The sequence below is a fragment of the Paramisgurnus dabryanus genome, chromosome 2 (genome assembly GCF_030506205.2).
Source record: "Paramisgurnus dabryanus chromosome 2, PD_genome_1.1, whole genome shotgun sequence".
Taxonomy (NCBI): domain Eukaryota; kingdom Metazoa; phylum Chordata; class Actinopteri; order Cypriniformes; family Cobitidae; genus Paramisgurnus; species Paramisgurnus dabryanus.
This window is the reverse complement of record NC_133338.1, coordinates 16354954-16375192: the sequence shown is the minus strand read 5'-3', so window position 1 is coordinate 16375192 and position 20239 is coordinate 16354954. Positions and strand designations below refer to the sequence as shown.

At 37.4% G+C, this 20239-nt stretch overlaps 1 protein-coding gene across 8 annotated transcripts in view; it reads right to left on the bottom strand.

Moving 5' to 3' along the window:
• The window catches only part of arhgef11 (Rho guanine nucleotide exchange factor (GEF) 11), a 193075-nt gene that overhangs the window by 36477 nt on the left and 136359 nt on the right, over positions 1 to 20239 (bottom strand). For 5 of the 8 annotated variants that reach the window (XM_065255066.2, XM_065255069.2, XM_065255067.2 and 2 more), the window contains 14 exons: positions 19077 to 19217; positions 18917 to 18993; positions 17890 to 18015; positions 17385 to 17502; positions 16808 to 16986; positions 16635 to 16710; positions 16183 to 16356; positions 13370 to 13451; positions 13088 to 13165; positions 12339 to 12373; positions 11844 to 12014; positions 7618 to 7833; positions 4361 to 4435; positions 1294 to 1607 (listed from right to left, as the gene is read on the bottom strand). In XM_065255066.2, coding sequence (XP_065111138.2) covers positions 1294 to 1607; positions 4361 to 4435; positions 7618 to 7833; positions 11844 to 12014; positions 12339 to 12373; positions 13088 to 13165; positions 13370 to 13451; positions 16183 to 16356; positions 16635 to 16710; positions 16808 to 16986; positions 17385 to 17502; positions 17890 to 18015; positions 18917 to 18993; positions 19077 to 19217 — 1862 coding nt within the window. The other 3 variants (XM_065255071.2, XM_065255072.2, XR_010527896.2) reach the window with 3 other exon arrangements.

Genomic DNA, 20239 nt, shown 5'->3' with positions numbered 1-20239 from the left:
AGTAGAGAGAGGGAGAGAAAAGTATAGCGGAGTTGGCTGCTTGTTATACATAGTTTATAGAGTAAAACAGGTGGATTAAGTGCCTTTTTTTGGGATATAATATTGTTGTTTTGACCGGCAACCTGTAGCCTTCAGCAGTCCAACAAGTAGTTAGCAAAGAGATTTTCCAAATAATATCACTGACTGGAATACTACATTCAGGAAAGTAACAAACAAAACGGCTTATATATCACAGAATTTCTTAACTGGTAACGTTATTTGATGTCAGAATAATTAATATTTTGTTGTTATAGCTTATGAAATGGCTGTTTACAGCACTGTTTATCTATGCATTTACTCACGCATTAACTGTATCAAACTGTGACCGCTTGCGGAGGTAATAAATAATTAATTAATATCCACAGACATTTATTTAGATATTTTAGCAATCTGGGAAATGTTAATATGACTTAATCTTGTTAAAAGTGATGGCTGTGCTTTAGCCTTCAACCCCGGTAAGTGAACAGCAATATGAACGTGATTTTACGATGCTAATGACAAGCATAAATAACAGAAAAACTAATTTAATTTAGCGTTTTTAGTTCCACAAAGCATTAATTCATGGCTGTGCTACGTCGTTATTGGGACCGAATTTTATGGATCAGCCAGCGGGACTCTGTGAGTTCGTCTCTATTCTTGGACAAGCTACATACATTGCTTTTAATATATCAGCTTATTTAACATAACATACATTAATGCACAAATGTGTTATAAATGCCTCATATGCAAAGTAAGTATATTCAAAGTCCTTTAAAAGAAGTCGCATCACTCCGCCGTCATATTTGCTGTGCACGCTGCTGCTGCTGTGAGCTCCTCTCCTCAGATGCGTCCGGCGCGCAATTCTCAATTCTCTTGTTTATCGGTCAATCCGATATCACAAAAACGATATCCGATAATCGGAAAACGTGCGAATATCGGGGAAAATATCGGAAAACAGATATATCGGTCAATCTCTAGTCTTAGTACACAATGTAACTACAGAAGAGTCCAGTTTTAAATAGGAAAAATATCGATACTCTTTGGTTATTTTTTTAGCGCAATGCTAATGGTCAAATCAGATTCAATGGATTGTGCAAAGCTGTGCTAAAAGTGCTAGCGCCAGACCCAGAGATCAGCTGAATGGATTTAACGTTTAACTCTATAGGGGAGCTGGAAAATGAGCAAAAAAGTGGAATGTCCCTTTAAATGTATTGGATGATATTTACTTTTTGTAACATTTAGTTGCATTATATGTCTGGTATTTGTGAATTTTACCTTAAGATGGTTTAATTTTCTCATGAGCTCCTCAACTGTGTGGAAGATCTCGTCCACATTCTTGATTACATGCTGCTGGTTGCTAACCTGTGGCTGGTCAAGCCCTTCTCTTTGACCTAGGCTCTCAGGCAGTGACTGATCTGTTGGAGAGAGGTCTATTGAAGTCTCTTGTTCTTCTTCCAAAAGTGACGTTGAGAACATGTTTTGATTCTGATGGTTCTCCGATATGTCAGAGTCTTTGATTTCATCTGTGCTGCTTTCATCTGTGAAAGCACCAGCTTGGTCTTTGGGCATTACCAGATAAAACATGTTCCCTGCAATCAAAGTAATGATAATTGATCATATACATCACAGCATTAGGGGCAATTCACATTTCGCGTCTCTTGCGTGCGCAAATACTTATTTTAAATGTAGCCGCGCAGCAAGCACACTCCAATAGCAAGCAACCCAAACCAGCTCTTTTTCAGGCACAGCGGCACCGCAACAATTTCAAATACTTCAACTTTTCAAAATGCTGCCAATATGCTGATTTTTTGTTCACGGCCATATCATAATTTTGATTTTAATTGTGAACCTGTAATATATAAAATTTACAGTGGTGGGCCGTCAGGACCAGCAGGGCCTTCTCTGCTGGCCCTATAAAAAATAAAAAAATTTTTTTTTTTTAAAGTGTTAAATGTTTTACTTTAGTATGCTATTTTTTTTCATTGGTGTAATGTCCGCAAAATTCTTTAATTTTGTTGAGGTTGAACCGGAGTACCCTCAAAAATTCACATTAAAATCAGCTTATTCAGCTGGGGCCAGCTCTACAGATACTGCTAGGCTTGTGTTGAAGGACAACACATCTGATTTGTTACAATCATTAGTGACAGAAACATCAACCAATCAAATGTTGACGTTTATTGACAGCACGTCCTCCGGGTCTAGCGACGTGCCCAGCGCTACCCCTGACGTCTGTCGTCAATTTCCAACGTGAGCGCGAAATTCAATTATTATTAAAGAAAATGACATAAGCGCTGTTGCAGATACATGCGATCTTGTTGCCCCAGCACAAGAAGTTATTTTGTTGGCCGTGTTTACTTTTTAATACGAGTAAAGGGACATGGAATGATTCTGGCTTTGACAGTCTGAACAGCTTCACGAAGGCAGCTCTTAAACACCAAGGCTCCGAGCGCCATAATAATGTCATGCATTTAAAAACTTTTGGTGAAAGTCTTGTGGATTTGGAACTTAACGAGTATAGAAAACGGGAGATCAGCGTCCACAATGAGAGGGTCAGAAAGAACCGGGACATTCTGAAGCGTCTTAGTGAGTGACTGTGTTCTCTTTTTGGGACGGCGAGAATTATCAGGGGACACGTTGAAGGTTCGCTGAACAGGGGTAATTACTTGGAATTGTTAACGCTATAGCGGAGCATGATGCTGACTTGCGACATCATCTTGCCACGGCCACAGTTTTTACAGGACCGTCAGGAAAAAATCAAAACGATATAATAAATGCAGTGTCAGATGTGTTAAATGATCACATCAAAGAAGAAATTAAACAAACAAATTTTGTGGCAGTTATGGTGGATGAGACGACTGACTTCAGTAACACAGCGCAGCTCTTATGTCCTCGGATATGTGACTGAAAAGTGACGGGTGAGTGTTTTACTACTTGTCGAGTATTGTATCATGCAGATTGTGGTTTGTATCTGATAATAAGCATTACTAAGGGCTTATGCACATTGTTATTGAGTGGTTCGTGTTGCACTAATAGTAGCCTGTAGCATGTGGATGTGACACTATGCACACAGTGTGCATAGGGGGATTACATGATACATGCAGTGAAATTTAGTCTGAGTTCAACCCACCATTACCTAGCATACTGTTTTAGGCTAATTGTTGATCAGCTGTCATGTTGCTGAGTGCCTGTATGTACGGCCGAATATGCACATTATTTCTGACTTCCTGACTACTAAAAAGACCATTGTTGAGTCCCAATTCGCATACTATCTGGCCTAGTATTCAAAACTAGAATTAGTACGTCCCAAATCGTAGTATGTTGAAATGAGTATCCCAAAGATACCCGGATGGTCTACTATTTCCGGTTAGAATTTGAAGTGCAGATCAATGAACACTCTAATGGCTAATATTGCCCACAACCCATTGCGTGCCGGAGGGAGGAGCTTAACCACACTGACCCTCTTGCTTATTTGTAGTAGTACTGTGGCTGTAGAAATGTTAACTTTATTAGTCCAGCGAAAGAAACATGGTTCCTACACGTTTACTGTAGTAAAAGCATGGTTTATTTTCATCTGGGTATTTTTGAGTTATATGTAAATATAAAATACGTTAAACAATAGTTATACTATAAACTTTTTAATATTTGGACTTTTTTTACACACATTGCACATGAACGTCAGAACCAGCCGCCTCACAAACGACCTGCGTTTGGTTCTAATGATGCTCTGCTTCACTCCTCAACTTGGTAGAACACATTGTAAAATGTATTGTGAAAAAAAAACCATGAGAAATAAAGATGGGAATAGTAAATAAAATTATATTTGACATAAGTACCAAGAATGAATGAAATATTGTTAACAGTCGTGGTGTGCGTAACTAGGCAACCACGTTTTCGTTCAAGTTGCATGACGTCATCGAAGTACGTCCCAGAACGTGCATACTGTTTTGCTACACACTCAAAAGTATGTACATTTTCCTCACAAAAACAGTACATACTTTTAGGTCGTAGTATAAGTAGGCGAATTGGGACTCAGCACATGATTGTATAGTTTTTTTCTACTTTAAGAAATACAAAGTGTTACTGTTTATTGTCACAAGTTTCATAAATTCATGATTTCAGCACATTCTCCTTTTACAAGACAGGAGACAGGCAAACAGAAAGAGAGAAATAAACTGTATCCATTATCATTCAGGGCCGGTGCTCAAAACCATGTAATATGATCTGGGATGATATTTAGTTTCAGTCAATGGAAACCAAAAACAAACCTATGAAGTTTGAATCACAAACAGAAAACCGGCCCAGAATGCTTCTCACAAATTAAAATTCAATATATTAGCCCCACCTTTTTCCTTAGAGGATTGGTTGGAGGTAACATCATCGGTGATGTCATCAGGAATAGAACAGCCCACACCCACAACTGTTAATGAAAGAAAGGAAGATGTGTGTGTGTCGAAGTGAAAGCAGGTTTGTGCAAATGTGACAGTGAGAAGTTGTTTTTGCAAACAAACGTGGAATTTTTCAGATATATGCAGACATAAGACCAGGACACATGAGTGTGTAATTGAGAGAGGATTGTGTATATGATGTGGAAAAGGCAGAAAAGAGAAAGTGATAGAAAAGAAGCATGTTAAAAATCCCATAAGCAATCATAGCGTGTTCTGAGCACATGCAGAGAAAAATACAGAAAGAGGGGAATATATAAAAATATAATTTTTCTTTTAATCTATTTGCTAAATTTGACAGAATTTTTTTAAAAGGCAAACATTTTAAGTTAGTTTAAGGTCAAGACATAAAAATTTTGCTTTAAAATTTAAACTTGTTATGTAGTTGCTGATCAATAGGGATGCACTATACTGTAAGCTGAAACCAAAGCCATATTCGGATGATAATTGTTTCTTGGGGGACGCAAGGTATTTTCATCCTTTGTCTGTGTTTTTTTAATTGTCTTCCGAATTCTCATCTCTGATTTTTATAAAAGGTATCAATGCAAAAGTCACTCTTGCAAATCTTTTTATACAATAAAAAAGCACTGTATGGTCACGCACTTCGCATTCATTTTGCATTAGTGAACAGTCTTTGCATGCATTTAAAACACCTTCATAACTAAAAGTATATTTAAATATATATTGAAACAACGTTTCATTATCACTCCAAAACACCATAAATGTATTCAATTATACATACATTACATATAACACATGTTAATGACCAAGTATCAGGGTCAAGTGAATAATAATGTAATTAAAGGGATAGTTGAATTTTTTTTTATAAAAATGAGAACTATACACAGGGTTCCTGTTTACAAACATTCCAGGGTGTGTGCGCGTCCTAGAGGCAGAAAGCACGATTGGTGAGCTGGTCAGCTACTGCAACAACCTTACATATTGAAGATTTCTTTATTGTTTGTATATAACTGCTCACTAAATATAACGTGATTTTAGTTGGATCTGTTTGTCTGTCTTTAATTTTGCTGTGTTACTGTGATACATGTATGAATTATCATGTTAGGCTAGTAATGTAGTTCAGATCCGATCTGTGCGTCTTGTAGCCGTTTTTCAGATTATCTGCACTGTTTCTATGGCAATGACGTTGCGCTGGCATGACAATCTGCCTCGACGTCTGACGTGTTTTATGTGACGTGACAGCATGATGTAACCGAAAAGCTACACAAATGCGATCAGGACGGTCAGGCTGGATTTCAAACCACCTCTGGATGTAGCCTGAAACGGATTAGAAAAAACAGATTTCATGTGGTTTTTAGCCGTTCACATGTTCTAAATGTTTTGGATATGCACCAAAATTGGATTTGGACTGACAGTGTAAACAAGGTCTAATGCACCTCTTCCTGCATCGGCTGTCTGTGAGAGGCTTGATAGAGCATGAAATTCAAGTTATTTTTGAGGTTTTACAATTTTGAGTAGCATGTTGCAAACTGAAATTCATTGTCATTGTCACAGATCTTCGCATTTTTCTGTGTCTTTACCACGGACTTTTCTTTTCCGTGTCAGTTTCAATTATTGGTTAACTCAATTGTTTTTCCTATTTTCTTACAATTTACGCGTCGGTTTGGGGTAAGAACGACTTTCTGTAACATTCAAACCCAACTCCTAACCCTAGCGTCAGGCAACAATTGTTAAAGTGACATCCTAACCCAAACCCCAAATCTAACCCCAAACCCATGCGAAAATGGTTTAAAAATAGGAAAAACAATTGAATAATCTATATGTGAAACTGACACGAAAAATAAAGTCTGTGGTACAGAAATGCGGAAATCCGTGACAATGACACGGATAAAAGAGCAAAAAATTCTGTCACTATACCACGGAACTTTTAGCCTGGTTAGCCAGACCTACATCAAGATGTAAGGTCTGGCAACTCTTCACACAAACGGCTCAATGCAAGGGGCGGGATATAAGGTTGTCCCTCAAAATGCCTCTGCACGCAATAGGATAGCGCTATGAACAAACAGAGCAACGAAGAAGGTGACGTAGTTACCGTAACCAGTCGGCAAAACTCCAAACACATCTTTCTTGCTTAAAAAGGACTTCAGTAGGGTTATTTGCTCTTCTCTCAAAGAAAAACATAAGTCTAAAGTCGCGGCCAAAGCCGCTTCAAAAGAAAGCTGTTCGCCAGCAGCAGCAGCCATTCTTTGTTTTCAAGTAGGAACCGTTGCAGCTCTGTCGTCATCATGTTAAGCCCGCCCCACAGACGCTACACACGATGTGATTGGCCTGACCAAATTTTGGTTTTTGGAGCTGTTAAGTGTATTGTGAGTGCCTAGACTAAACCCTGGCAGCAAATATATTTTGCGGCCGCTAGGGTGCGTCTAGATTTCTAGGCTACGGAACTTTGTGAGATCATGTTGGAAATTAGGTAGTAGTCTTATAGTTTGATAATGAAATACAATTTAATACAAACAGTTTTAAAGGATAAAACCTTGTATGTGGTTCATTCACTTCATGTTTTTAAACAAGAATCTCTAGTTTTCATTCTTCCTGATACTTTTACTTTTTTAATACTCAAGTACAATTTTAATGTGGTACTTTTTTACTTTTACTCAAGTATGATTCTGGCCAGATACTTTTACTTTCAATTGAGTAAAATTTACACTCAGTACTTGTACTTTCACTTGAGTAACATTTTTGAGTACTTTTTACACCTCTGGGAGTGATGATGTTACTGTATAAGTGCCATACAATATAAATCTCGAAATGTTTTATTTTGTGCCACCATACTTACTCGTGTAACTACTTATGTAGCAGTCTTTAAATAGGGAAAAGATGGAAGTGTTTGGTGGCTTCTAAATTCAACCCTGTTTGGATCCTAAGGAATGAATGGGGCTAGGCTAAATGCTAACACATCCACAACGCGCTGTACAAAGACAAATTAATACATACCTATCTTTTTTCAATGCGTGCACTTAATCTAAGTTGAGGTAAGAACATAGTAAAATATTGAAAAACTGTGGTGTTTTCCTTTAAGTCACTGTTAACCTTTTCAGACTAATATTAGTCACATTAATACTGGCCGATACGATATACAGTGCATCTCTATGGATCAATTGGTCTCATTTCAAGCTATATTCTCAAATATATTTACCTTTCCTTACAATCCGAATAGCAGGTTGTACCACCTCTAACGAGTAAGCATCTACATGCTCCTCTACCCATTTGTTTGGGCTCTCTCTAAGGTTAGGGTCAGAAATATCTGGCCTCGGCCTGTCTGCAAAAGAACCTTCATTTGTGGGCGTGTCATCTGAATCCTGACTCCACCCATCCTCAAGATCCCTGAAGATGAGCTGTCGGAGGATTTTCACTAAAGAAAAAGGAATAAAGGGAAAAGTAAGAGTTAAGGGTAGAGCCATAAATTGGTCAAACAACACACAACTGTCAAGATAAAACAGGGTTATGTGGGTTTGTGACACAAAGAAACAAACTACCATAAGCTTAAAGGGACCCTTTTATGCTTTTAAACTTTTGCAGCTTTAGTTAGTGTGTATTGTTGCAGTCGAAGTATGTGAAGGACTGCAAAGTTACAACGTCCACTCCAAAAGAAGATATTCTCTTTAACAGAAAACACCTTTAAATAACAGGATTGGGAAGCACTGAACTACTGTGTGTTTCTTCTCTAGGTGGTGAAATCACAATGTAACATATTTAAATGATTCCCTTCCCAGGCCATGTGTAAGAGAGGGTGGTAAGGCACTAGTTTCTTCGGAAAAGACAAAGAAAAGCTGCTGTTTTAGTGTTTGTCACCCTGCCGTAAAGATTTTCCGTTTGTTCCACCCTGACTCTAACATTATTCTGTCTTAGGAAGGCAAAACAAAGAGGTTTTAATGTAGTTTTTAGCTGCATGCTCACTTTGTCAGTCTCTGTTCACCGCTTGTAGTTCTGGGAATTCTGGCACACATTATTATCTAGTGATCAGCCCTATATGCCATAATAATCCAATAAGTTTCCAATCCATACTCAAGCACGGACACACATGCAGATGATTTCTCATACAAATTATTACTTTACCAGACCTTCAGGGCAGCACTAATTTGCTCAATTTATTCTTATTTTGTGAATTTACTGTAAGCGGCGAAATGTCTGTAGACACTGATCGACACACAGTGCGTTAACAAATATTTTTAACTGTTCTGAGTATTAATTGGTCATAAATTCTTACCTTTAATTAATGGTTAAAGGCGCTCTAAGCGAAACTGTGTAACGTCACTTTTTGTTGATGTTTGAACTGTTTTCAAACAAACGGAGCATAGCCAACTCCTCCCCCTCCCACCCCCAAATCCTTCATGTCATTTATTGGCTGGAACACTTTGTTATTTTTCGTGATGGTAGGTTTGGCCACTGTTTTTATTGCAGTTTGTGGAGCCTGGGATCTACAGAGATCGCTTTTTTTACATTTTTATCAGCGGTCAGGCAGCAAGCAGATAGAGAGGAGATGTTTGCTGTATGTAACAAAAAAATGTTTATGGTCTAAAACACGTGAATTCGCTTAGAGCACCTTTAACCAGTCAATATGAACATCCCAAACAGTGGTGTGCAGGTTGATCCAAAATGAGCGAGTGTTTGTGGTAGGGATGTCCCGATCCGATCACGTGATGGGAAATCGGCCCCGATCACTTGGTTTCAGACTCGATCGGAATCGGACGTTACCTTCCGATCAGGACTCAAATACATACGCAGGGTTTAAATTGGGCCAGGACCGTACACACACTGAAGGTCTCGCTCTGCTCCGCACCAGTGTACGCGCTGTGCTGGTGCGTGTGAAGTGACGCGAATAATGATGTGTTTTCATTCATAGGCTTCACACACTCGTGCATGAACGACAAAACCGGGTTTTTACCGCTCATTTAAACGATGTGCCGAACGTTTTTGTCACTATGTGCTCAGTTAATCTACATCAGTACGCAGCTCTGTGTCTCATTCAGAACCTCAAGAACGCGCATTCCTACGTCTGTGGCCCAGTGACGCTACGATGAGGTTTTACTACTTATGTGGGCCAGGAAGCGGGTCAGGTACAACATCTTTTTTTGCAATCCGAGTTGTGGGAGGATTAGTTAAAAAAGTTGGTCAGGTTGTTGATACATTGACCCGCATATCACTGATCCCTAATCCCGATACTGCCATAACCTGAAAACCAGTGGTGGACAGTAACGAAGTAAATGTAATTCGTTACTGTACTTAAGTAGTTTTTTCGCGTATCTGTACTTTACTCAAGTACTTTTATTTTGGGAGACTTTTACTTTTACTTTACTACATTTCAAAGTCAAATATCTTACTTTTTACTCTACTACATTTTGAAAAATCGGTTGTTCCTTTTTATTTATCAGTGGATAAAAAAACTTAACTGGACAAACTAAAGCAGCAAAAAAAAAAAAAACTAAGATGCACACGTGATGGGTCAAACCAATCAGGGTACAGCATGCGCTTCGTTTTGAACTTGTTTTGGTTGCCGCGCTGGTTCACGTAAGCGACGCGAGTGCAGCAGCCAGCCAGTGTATCGTTTGGAGAATGAAACTGCATTTAAAAACAATGGAAGATATGACTTGACCCGCCACAAAAATGGCCTTTTTACGCGAGTTTTTTAAGTCCTTGAATAAAAGAACGAGTCCTTTGTGTCTTCTCTGCCTGCCTTGAAACTGTGCTATTTCTTTTTACAAGAATACTCCTTCAAATCTAAGGAAACGCATAGAGGTATGCCATTTTTATTCTGGTTATATTTTTAAATGAGCAATCTTAACAGTAGTTTGCAGAAAACTGTTTCATTGTGTAGTAAAAATATATAGGAAGTTATCATGAATGAATTTTAAGTAAGTTTGCTATGCAGGCTGGAGCTATTTTTAGCCATATGGCCCAATCCCATTTCTCTGTCTTACCCATTCCCCTTACCCCTACCCCTTAGTTTTGCATGTTCACAAGAGAGTAAGGGCTATCCCTATCCCAGAAAGTGCAAAACTAAGGGGTAGGGGGAAGGGGTAAGACAGAGAAATGGGATTGGGCCATAGTTAGCTGTATAGTTAGCCATTTCACTTAAGTTCGTTGTATTTGAAGCTCAGTGCTGTGTTATTGTGAAATGAACACTGTTGTAAAATATAAATGACATTTTGACTAGCCATGCAGTGTATTTTGCTTAAACAGGCAGGTGTGTGCTCCTTATAACTGAGATTGATATTTTCAAAAGTTTTGCTTCCAAATATATTAATACATTTATTTATGTATTACAATATACATATGACATGCTAAAGCACATGAAATGTTTCTTAAATTATATTCTGTAAGGCTTATTGTATTTGCCAAAGGAAGGGAGACTGATTTCTAGATATGTATTTAATGTTTTGAATAATTTCTTTTGCAGAGAAAGCATGCACAGCAAAATCACTAGTGTTAAATGTACACTCCTGGTTCATATATGGGTACCACCAGGTCTGGTGGTACCCATATAAACACCAGCAGTGTAGATTTAACACTGGTGATTTTGCGGTGTTGTAGCCAACATTAAAAGGTATGTTACTGTGACATCATCAACGAAAAGAAACCTGGAAAGTGAGGAGGCTCCACCAACCTCCAGATAGTAAAATAAAACTCCTGTGAACCTGTGCTTAATTCAAGTTTTTACTACACTTAAACTGTTAAATTATTTAACAAATAAATCTTGAAATGAGACTTCCTGCTCTCAAATCCTGTTATTTAATTAGGTGCTAAAGGAAATTTTTGGCTTTAAGGTTTAGGCTTATGATAATTTTAATAGACATCAGTGTCGGAATAATTAATGTCCTTCTATTAATAGATTAGTGAGCCAAGAGAGTTTTTTCACATAATTTGAGTTTGTGACAATATGATACAGACATAATAAAACACAGTACTTTTGTACTTAAGTACATTTTGAGGCAGATACTTTTGTACTTTTACTCAAGTTTTAAGCAAGTACTTCTACTTTAACTTGAGTAATATTTTACCCTGGGTATCTTTACTTTTACTCAAGTACATGATTTGTGTAATTTGTCCACCACTGCCGAAAACACTGAGCAGCACTACCAGAATGGGAGTCAGACACACTAACAAGATATTGATTGTTAGATTATCTGCCGTAACTGGCGCAACCACGTAGCTTTCTCCTTGCCAAAGCGCTTGGGTGCTCCCGTAGCATCTGCTGTTGCTAAGTAACCTTAGCACTGCGTGAAGTTGTGTCAAGCACCCAGCGGGGGAAAAAGAGATCAGGGCTTATGTATTTATTTGCTGAAGTGTGTTTATTTGACATCTCCCAGAGAATTACAATACTTTTTCTGCACCTCTGTAAAATTAAAACAATCTATGGCTCACCATCCTGAAGAGCAGCTTCTGCAACACCGGCTTTTGTGTGCAGGTAACTCTCCCCATTCTCATCATGGCAGGCCTCAGACTCTTCAGTTGGTTTGATGGGTGTGAGAGCACATTCATCATAACCAGCCGAGTGTTGTTCTAGAGACACAGACTTCTCCGACAGTGAAAGATCTAGCCACAGAGTATGGGTAACATTTCACTTTCTTTCAATATTAAAAAAATAATGAACCAACACTCAAAATACATTCAACTTCAGTAATCTAATGTAAACTATATGTATATTACACTGTAGGCCCATGCTGGTTCATTTACATAGTTACAGAGACACAGAAAACTGAATATTTTTTTCTTTTTTTAGAATATTTATTAATTTCATTTTTTTTTACTTGATGCACTGATAAATTATGAACAGCAACATTGGTGAAATGGTGAAATTTTAAAAAATGTTGAATTGAAACCTGTACTTGTCAATAAAAGTGGCATAGGTGGTCTTACCTAATCGACTGGAAGATGTACACACAGCTGAAGATCTGAAACAGTAGAAAGATAAACAATGTCAACCAATGATAAAATAACTTGTAATACTTTGTTCATTCCAGAAACCTGAAAGTGTATCCAGCCAAAAATCTTTAAAAGGCAAAACATTGCAACATTTTCCTATATACCTATACAATCCTTTATATTTGAAAGCATATGTGTGAATAGGTTAACTCGTTTTGTGGAGGAAAATACCTTATTTATTTAAAACAAAAACTTGCTAAAAACTGATTTGTAATGAATGACTTGAATTAAATAATGAACAAAAGAAGTCAATAAAAGTCCCGAATATATGTGAACTCCTTCAAAACTGTTAAAAAGCATCTTAGGGTGAGGCATCAAGAAGCTCCTTGATAAAATGACAAGAGAACATATCAGCAAACTCAAAGAAAAGAGTGGATACTTTGAAAAAAAATGTAAAAAAAAATGTAATAAGCCTAGTAAACTGTTGATTTGTAATAGTTATGTTAGTATTTTTCTGGACGATATTTCAGGAATTTTCAACATAATTCAACATAAAATCTAATAAATCAACATTAATCATCACAGTAACAATATTGAGGGAATTAATTATCGATTATGATTTTTGTCATAATTGTGCAGCCCTACAATGGAAGCTTTTTAATAGCTTTATATCTTTTTATACAAGAAAACATTAATTTTTAAAGACCACATCTGCAGCTTTATATGATCATGTACTGACTTACTGTGCTGGAGAACTCTGTTTGGTTGTGTTTGCCCCTTGAGTGGCTAAAGCGATTGTCTTTTCGAGCAAGTCTTTCCAACTGTGACACAAAGCAATGTAAAGAGAATTCTAACATAATGAAATATTTCCCACTTTATATTTCACATTTAATTTATGCAACATTATAGTTTTTACTTGTATATTTATTACAGTAGTTTGCAATTTAATAATTACTGCAGAGAATAAAACTGTTCTGATTGCAGTACTTGCCATCATTTAAAGAAATTTGATCAGATTAACTCACGTGTTTTTCTCTGAGGATGTCCCGGCCACCAGCTCATAGATCTGTCTCTCCGATGTGCTTATTACATAGAGAGCTTTATTGTCTGTGGACAACAAAGAATTAATAAACTATTCTCTTGATCTTCTGTAAAGTATGTATTTTATCAGCAGCTAAAATATAGTTACATTGCTTTTACTGACATCAAAGAAGTAAAGGTATCATAAACTGTAATATTTTCCTCAAAAAAGACCATCACTCACATTTTTCAGAAGTAATTGTATATAAGGGTGGCAACAACTGATTAAATATTTAATAATAGAGACAGAGCGCAGTGCGTCATAACCTGACAACCACGCCCACCAGGGGAAAACAATCCAACCGTCTCCATTGACTTTGCATTGCGAGAGGCTGCCTCCTTGTCATTTCTGGCTTACTGTATAACAAAAAACAGAATAATGCCTAAAAGCTGCTGTGTGACAATATGTACAGCTTATAAGCCAAAAAACTCAGAAATAAGTTGTTGACCTCAGAAAACGAGCGTTTAAAGACACAAAAGTGGAAACAGGCAACTTTTCATAGTACTCATATTAGTAGAACTGCGTCCACTAGGGGGAAACGTAGTCGGCGATCCACTTTTTTCTCCTTAAAGGCGGAGTTTTACAGCTCGACAGCTTATAAAAACGTATTTCTGGGTTCTTTGGCTTGTTAACTGTACATATTGTCACACAGCAGCTTTTAGGCATTATTCTGTTTTTGTTATAAGCCAGTAATGACAAGGAGGCAGCCTCTCGCAATGCAAAGTCAACGGAGACAAATTTGCATAACTGCGCTTTGTGTCTATAGTTAAAAAATATACAATAATAAACATGTGTTACAAAAATTTTCAACGAATGTTATTATTGAGTACTTTGGTCTATGACAACACTTGCCCACCACCCTATCCATCTTTGAGCACATATGGTAAAACATCCGGTAAGCCACTACAGCTAACGGTAGTCCTATTGCGAGGGATAGGAGTCTGACGCTTTGATTGACTTATTATGAAATCCAGGAAGACCGGCATAATTTGTGTAGTTAGGGGTTGCCATATTAGCTGACACAGACACAGTAAATCTCTACAAAACATTTGTTTTAACCATAATACACGCACAAGAACTGAATGTGTATGTGGCGCACGTGCATCTATTAACTGTATCCACAGATCCATCCAGTAAAATCTGTCATAGAAACTGACAGTGAACAATAAATACAATAATTATTCAAAAACAACTAATTTTATGCTGTTAAAAATATGTTGATATAGCTGGTTTATTAATTCTGCTACTATATATTATTACAAAAATGAGATTATAAACTGCTTATTAGTTAATGTTTATAATAGTTTGTGATGTGTTTGCGTGTACTTGTTATGTTTTAAAAGATTTTTTTTAAATAAGCAAATATTTTCATAATCTCATGTCTTATCTACTGCATAATAATATTTCCATAAAACGAAACAATACTGAAAACATGTAATAGTAGTTTAATATGTTTATTAGGGTTTGTTAATTAACTTAAAATGTGTTGAATGAGAAGCATACTAACGTTACTGCTGCTGTCGGATCGCATGAAGCTTGATGTGTCGCCATAAAAACTCAAACAAGTCGATTAAAAATTGGCGTTTAAAAAAAACTCACACCAGAGGGACAGCTGTGAAATTTTATACCATCACCTGAAAAGATTAAAAACAAGAAGTCTCGGTATATTCCATGTATTAAACACTCGACTTACTGTCCCACTGTAGAGATACTGGTATGTCTCTGTGCTTATATATTTGCGCATTGAAGACCCGTCACTCCAGAGGAACATGAAACGATTGAATATATCTTCATATGATGTATCAGGACACTTCTTAATTTCATCCTCACACTGGCTCATACATGAAATTATGACCGTAATCATCATGGACAACGCCGGTTCCAGTTCAGTGACAGTATGCGCCGGAAGTTGCGCCATTATTCACGCAAAGCCTCATGGGGTGTAGGAACGGTGTGGAAAATAACAGCGCAAGCTGCACCATACAGTGCAAGCTCCTTGTTTAAACAGCATACAGCACAGAGTAGCATGAGTTTCATTACTATATGAGACAGTGCAATGCTTGACAGAACAATGCCGAGGCAAAAGGGTTTATGTTCTTTGTTTAATATAAGTGAATTTTTGTTTAGAGCAGATCTGAGCCTGACTCGAGTTGTTGCAGGTGGTTTGGCAGGAGGTTTGGCAGCCAGTTTGGCAAAGGACTTTGCAGAGTTTACCAGAAGTTATGTTTGTTCCACGAAAGCTGTTTGTTTATGTTATGTTACTGCTGAAACCGTTTATAATTTAAAGGTCTTTATTTTTTACCTGGCATTCATATTGTACGGTGCTTAAAAATAAAATGTATTGTGTTTCGTTACAGAAAAGCTGAAATTAGTTTAATCTACTCTTCATAGTGATTGTGCACACGTCAACCTACTTAAAGCCATCATCAATGGAGCTCTGATATAACGATTCACAATGGCAACAGAGTAAAACGTGCCCATGTAAAAACACAATTTTCATTATTGAATATTATCGACTATTATTGAATACCGCTTAGTTGTTGCAGCACTAATATCTATCCAGAGCACAACACAAATATTTGCATTGTGAAAATTAATAATAGGTGTCCAGCAGTTAAAGTTTTTACTTTAAATTTCAAACAACATCTAAACACATACAATTTCAAACTACCCAATAAAAGCTATCAGTAATGCAAAACTAATCAAATGAGACTGCATTTGTAACTGATCACATCACTTCTTATTCTTATTTCTTACCTGTTGCGACCGATCGAACAAGGGAGGAGTCAAGACGAACGACAGGGCAGACAGTTTTGAGGTCTGTAGAACCACCCCCGGCCAGCAATCGTGAAGGACACCTCAGTATAAGACGGTCATCTGGACCTCTTTGAAGCAGCACCAAGAGATCTGAGAGTAACAATGCCTGGATCTCTGATATTTATCAATAAAAAAACAATAGTTTTAGATAGCAGACAAATATTCTGTTTATTCATCTTTTGCAGCAATCATCGTTGTACCAAAACACCGGTAATAACAGTATTTGATATTCATCATATATCGTTGCTTTCCTTACAAAATGTTGTATTTTTTTTCAAATTTTTAATTTTTTTTTTTGAAAAGCAAGCAGTCACTGAACATAATATGACACTTATCAAAAATGAACTTTATGGAATGTGTAAAGTTCATCACTGGCTGCACTTGGTTTTTACCGATTGCTTTGTCCTTGCTGACTTTCCATGTGAGATGACCCTCATGGATCATTCTCTTAGTGGTGAGGTCCAGATTCTACAGAGGGTTGAGAAAACCAAGACAGAATAAAAAAAAACACTGTCTTTAATGAAAGATTTAAAGTATGATTTAAAGTCACATGAAAAGCACATACCTTAAATTGTGTTGCAACAGGATTTGCCTGTCTTTCCAGATGCGTGAGATCCAGCCTGTTCTGGTATTGGCTGAGACGGTGCCTGTGCTCTGTCTCTCTGACGACCTCATTGACAGCCTGTAGTATCCCGCGGCAACAGGCCAGTGCTCTCTGCAGCAGCTGCAGGTCAGGTGAATCCTCTGCAGATACAGACATATGCCAAATTGTCATACAGACAATAAAAAGCACTGTACCAAGATCTAATGAGCATTTATAATCAATTTGCCAAACCCCAAGTCTCAGCACCTCATGCACTACAAATGCATTGAAAATAATATAAAGTACAATTCAAGAAAGGAAGTCCAAGAAAGGTGTCAAGAACACAAGCCTTAGTGAGGATACTCCATTTGACTAAAAGCCAATGGGTACCTTACCTTTATAGTAGAAAAAAACTATGGAAGTCAATGGGTACTGTAAACTGTGTGCTTACCATCATTTATCAAAATTTATTTATAATATTGAACTTTTGTTCAAAACTCATAAATACATAAATAAAACATGAGTGTGGGTAAATGATAACATAAATGTGTTTACTCACCCTCTGTGTATTTGATAATGTTATCCAGTAGCAGTGGATATTTAGTCAATCTCTGCATTTCAGACACCAGAAGATCTTTTAACTGTAACCTACGGCAGTGTGGACTGGCCTCGCACTCCTGTAACCGATCACAACATAATGGATTTGTATTTGTGATTAACTAAACATGCACACAGCCGGCACGAAATGGGGTCTAGCGCATTCAGTCTGTACGAACACACACTCTGCAATGACACTTCAAGATGGATCCGAGATGTGCCATTTTATTTACACAAAACAAAAACTTTTATCCACAAGCTTTGCACACAAGTTGTTTTATGTCACCAAACATTTGCTCTCCTAGCAAGAAAATTGAGATGCATCAAGATCAGCATGAAAATAAAATTGAGAATCAAATTGTGGTTAACTGATTTGGATTAAACTGTGTGGTGCCTAAGGATTACCAGTCCTTTTGTATGTACATCTGTTAAACAAGTTTTCATCAATGCAAAATTTTTAATTTTACCTGTATTAGGTGGGCGAATCGGGGGTCTTTACGCTGTTTATTTTTGATCAATTCCAGTGCTTGACTCTGCTGACTGCACAAATGAGACACCTGCTTCTGAAACTGATTCCCTGCCTCCCCCTCAAACTAACAAAAAGACATACAGATAATAATTAATACAAAACAACAACATGATCACACATCAAAATTAAAAGCCTCATATTGAGTTTAGGGCTGGGAGATATATCGAATACTACTGTCATGTGCGTCTCGTCAGTAAAGCGGGTTCCTTGATTAGTAGTAAATCGCCATCACCTGTTTTCAGATAGAGCTGCATTTACTACACAGAGCTATAGTTCACTGACAAGCTGGGCCATATCGCATTAATTTACGCAGGCGAAACATCCTCGATAATTAATGCGAAATTTCTCCGATTGTCAGCGAACTACGGCTCTTTGTAGTAAATGCTGCTCCATCTAAAAGCAGCTGATGGCAATTTACTATTAATCAAGGAACCGGCTTTACTGACGAGATGCGCATGACAATCCCCCGATATATATCGCCCAGCCCTAATTGAGGTCATAAATTATCTTACACAGTCACTGTGCATTTCAACTATGATGATACATTCACACGGGCCGCGTCAGCATTTACGCTTCTCATTTACTTTGAACGGATAACAGCATGCGTTGCTGGACTGAATTGAGGATCCGTCTGCGAGACAGAAGTTGAACATTTCGCAACATTTAAAGCGCCAAAGCAGGTGTCAGCCAATCAGATTTGCCTTATGCAAATAACCTAGTGCAGAGCCAGGGAATGACTTTTATGCAAGAATGGAGAACAGAGGAGCATGTGTTGTGGCATTTTTGATTGGCTGTTGCCACTCTTTAAACACTCCCTTTCGTCAAGCATTAATGCTGACGCCCCGTGTAAATGTACAGTCAAAGCAGTCTAAAAATCAAAACACTACACATATTTAAGGGTGACAAACAGGCACTACTCGCTCTTGATATCACAGCATCAACATGATAAAAACATAGAAACTTACTCTTGCCAGCATGAGGTCCCCGATTCCCTGAACGATCATTGATTCCCTGTGTTTCTTCATAGACTCACATAAGTTTGCTACGATGGAGAAAACACAGTATATCAATGTGTCTGGAATTATCATAAAACCTTGCCAATTCTAACCTTTGTCCTGCACTCACCGTGTAGTTCATAGACCTGATGCAGGTTCAGGAAGATACTGGAGAGCTCCTCTTGACTGAGAACGCTCTGCATCTTCTGGAAGAACACCTGATCTAAAACCATAAGGGTCCGCAAATGAGACGCCTCAGTAGTAAACAGCTCTACGACACAGAAAAGAAAGAAATTCAATAAGATCTTTACAGTGTCATACAGTAAGAATACAATCATAACCTAAAAGAGAAGTGCTATCATAATAAAACAGATAGGAACCTAAAAATGCACAATAATATGGAAAAAAAACACAGCAACAACATACCAGGAAATCACTATGTGGTTTAAATTAGGTCTGCAACTACCAGGGCCCTATAAAATAATTTTTATTTTTTCCCAAATTCTGTTTTATTTATTCTTCCTTGATTTCAGTTTTATTTTTCTGGATTTTGGTTTTAAGGGTTAAATTAGGTTTCTATTATCAAAAATATCATATCTCATAACAATTTATTTAAACATTTATTTAAAATGTACATATAGGTTAAAGTATTTTGACTGTCAACAATGCTACTGACATGCAACCAAATGATAATGCATGACAAGAAATGGGCATTCCTTTCTTTACAATCATCATTACACAAAAGGAAAATTTTTCGTGCATTTCTGTCATTTTATTTGCCGATAAACGAAACCACATAAAAAAAACTAGCATTTGAAAAATTAAAGGCGCTCTAAGGATGTTTTCACATCTGTAGTTCGGTTCATTCGGTCCGGACCAAAAGCAAAAAATGATACATTGTTTACTTTTTTAGCAGTTTTGGTTCCATTTCACACCACACTGATTGCTCTGATCTGCACCAGTTGAAACAAACCAAAATTCTGTCATGTGATAAGATCAACATCACTCATTGGCCACATGTATTTGAAAGTACCTAAACTGCTTCTCGATTAGTCAGAATCAACGTGGGCGAAATTCCAACTGAACCCCCGGAAATTTTTGGTGCGCACCAGAGTTCGATTGCTGCATTCTCACCTGTCCAAACTAACCGCACCAATTGAGCAATTGAACTCTGGTACGATTCAATTCAACTAAACAAGGCAGGTGTGAAAACACTCTAAGTGAATCTGTGTGATGTCACTTTTTGTTGATGTTTGAACTGTTTTTAAACAAACGGAGCATAGCTAACCTCTC